This window comes from Mastomys coucha, unplaced genomic scaffold (genome assembly GCF_008632895.1).
Source record: "Mastomys coucha isolate ucsf_1 unplaced genomic scaffold, UCSF_Mcou_1 pScaffold9, whole genome shotgun sequence".
Taxonomy (NCBI): domain Eukaryota; kingdom Metazoa; phylum Chordata; class Mammalia; order Rodentia; family Muridae; genus Mastomys; species Mastomys coucha.
The window spans coordinates 61,881,143-61,883,220 of NW_022196915.1; the positions used below are offsets into that span (position 1 = coordinate 61,881,143).

At 47.6% G+C, this 2,078-nt stretch overlaps 1 protein-coding gene across 1 annotated transcript in view; it reads left to right on the forward strand.

Annotated features, from left to right (window-relative positions):
- The first annotated feature begins 1,157 nt into the window (after nucleotides 1–1,157).
- Siah3 (siah E3 ubiquitin protein ligase family member 3) overlaps nucleotides 1,158–2,078 on the forward strand; it is a 67,632-nt gene continuing 66,711 nt past the window's right edge. Inside the window, exon 1 of the mRNA XM_031361624.1 lies at nucleotides 1,158–1,472. Coding sequence (XP_031217484.1) covers nucleotides 1,338–1,472 — 135 coding nt within the window. The 5' untranslated portion in view covers nucleotides 1,158–1,337. The remainder of the gene's footprint in view (nucleotides 1,473–2,078) is intronic.

The window sequence follows — 2,078 nt, forward strand, 5'->3', positions numbered from 1 at the left end:
ACCACTCTGTGAAGAAACAGCCAAAGAACTAAAACTCAGTACACTCCCAGCTCTTGGGCTTTTGGAGCAGAGACTAAAAAAACCAGGAGCTTATTCCCAGCCAGCCCCAACGCCGTTCAGGTACTGCTTAGGAACTGTCCTTCCGGAGCCAGTGGGTGGCCCCACAGCCCACCCTGGGCACAGGGTTGGCAGTGCTCTGTGGCAGCTAGTGACTGGACCCGTCTCTGCCCATCCAGCACAACAATGCGCTGCTGCTGCTGCTGCTGCTGCTGCTGCTGCTGGCATTCACACAAGTGCTGTGCTGTGTGTATTCCTAATCTCTACTTTAATGTCTCCAACAATCTACTGGTTAATTAGCAATTTGCTGCCCACGAATATGCAAATGAGTGACAAGCACAGGTTCTCTGCATCTGAAATTATTCTGCTGATAAACAAGCCACTTTCCTCCCCGTGTAGGTTTTTCTCTGTGTGTGTGTTCGTGCATCAGGGATTTCATTATTTTTAGAAGCGTGCTCTGTGCATTTTTATGCTTTAATAAAAGAGAGTTCGGCGGTTACTGTATTTTGAAATACACACATATATATAATATATGCATGTCCCTCCTCAATTCCAAATTCATTTGTCAGATTTTTTTTTTTTTTTGCATAAAGAACAGTGAGTTAGATTTATCAAGGGGCTACAATCCAAACTGCAGAGAGTCAGAACATAAGACTGAAAGATACACATTTCTGTGGCTGCCAAATTCTTATCTTGAATCAGTGTCTTGTAGTATTTGATTTTCTCCCGGCAGCTCCGTGAGTAGAGCCACAAGCTGCCGACCCCATCTGCCTGTTGGAGCACAAAGGTTTCCCGTTTGGAGGTGTAAATGTTTTACTTTTTTTTTTCTTTTTTGGATGGGGGTTTTGTTCAGGGCACTAAGAAAGGCTCTCATGTTAAATTAAGTCAATTAATAAATGGAGACACATTAAGCAATCAATTTTGTCAGCCTATCTCCCCAGCATTATGTATGGTTGGCTGTAATCACAAGATAAATGCAATGTGCTGATCTATGGTAATGTTCAATAATACATTCTCCGCCAGGCTCAATTCATCAGGGAGTTTCAGTAGGGGAGGTATTTGTTATTGGCTGTCTCTGAACCTCAAGGATAACATTTCTGTCCTTTTGATTGGCTGCCTCGCTGCTGCAAGATTCTAACCGTCTTATTTTGATGATGAATATGAAGGCGCGCTAAGCCGGGCTGGAGCGGAGTGTCTCAGAGGCTGTGCTCCATTCAGAGCCCAAGGACTTACAGCCTCCTCCGCTGCCTTCCTGTGCCAACAACCCCCCAAAAGTTGTGATGCTTTTCTTTACACAGTGCTTTGGGGCTGTGTTGGATCTCATTCACCTCCGGTTTCAGCACTACAAGGCTAAACGGGTTTTCTCTGCTGCTGGGCAACTTGTCTGTGTGGTCAACCCCACGCACAACCTAAAGGTGAGTCGTCACTTCCTCTCATGCTTTCTGCCATCTCCACGGGGGGCTCTAGCCTTTTCTTCAGAGACTTCTATCGAGGAGCTCATGCAAATAGTTTGCTGGTGCTAGGACCCCGGGCTCAGGGGATGCTTGCTTCATTCTCCTCCCTGCGTAGCTTGGTGCTGTTACTGTGACAGTATGGTGTTTTCTGGACTGGCAAGCAACAGAGGAGCAGGCATATAGTGTCTTCCTCACACGGTCCTCCGAGGGGGTTGGGGGTAGGGGCAGAGGGAGCAGGGGGAGGGGCAGAAGGGAGGGTGAAGGGAAGAGTAGGGTAGAGGTGTCCTTAGCTCCCTCCCAAGCATCTGTGGGTCAGTGCTGAAGAGAAAAAAAAAATCTGAAAAGTTACCCAAATTTGCTGTCTGTCCCGCCGGTCAGTACAAGGGTTGGGCCATGCAGAAGTAGCTTCAGAAATGGGGAGCTTTGATACAGAACCGGGGAGTTGGCAAGGGACCGTTTCTGCAAGAGTTTGCCCTTGTCCCCAAACTCAAACTGTGTCAAAGTGTGTGTGTGAGAGAGAGAGAGAGAAAGGGAGGGAGAGAGAGAGAGGGAAGGAGGGAAGGAGAG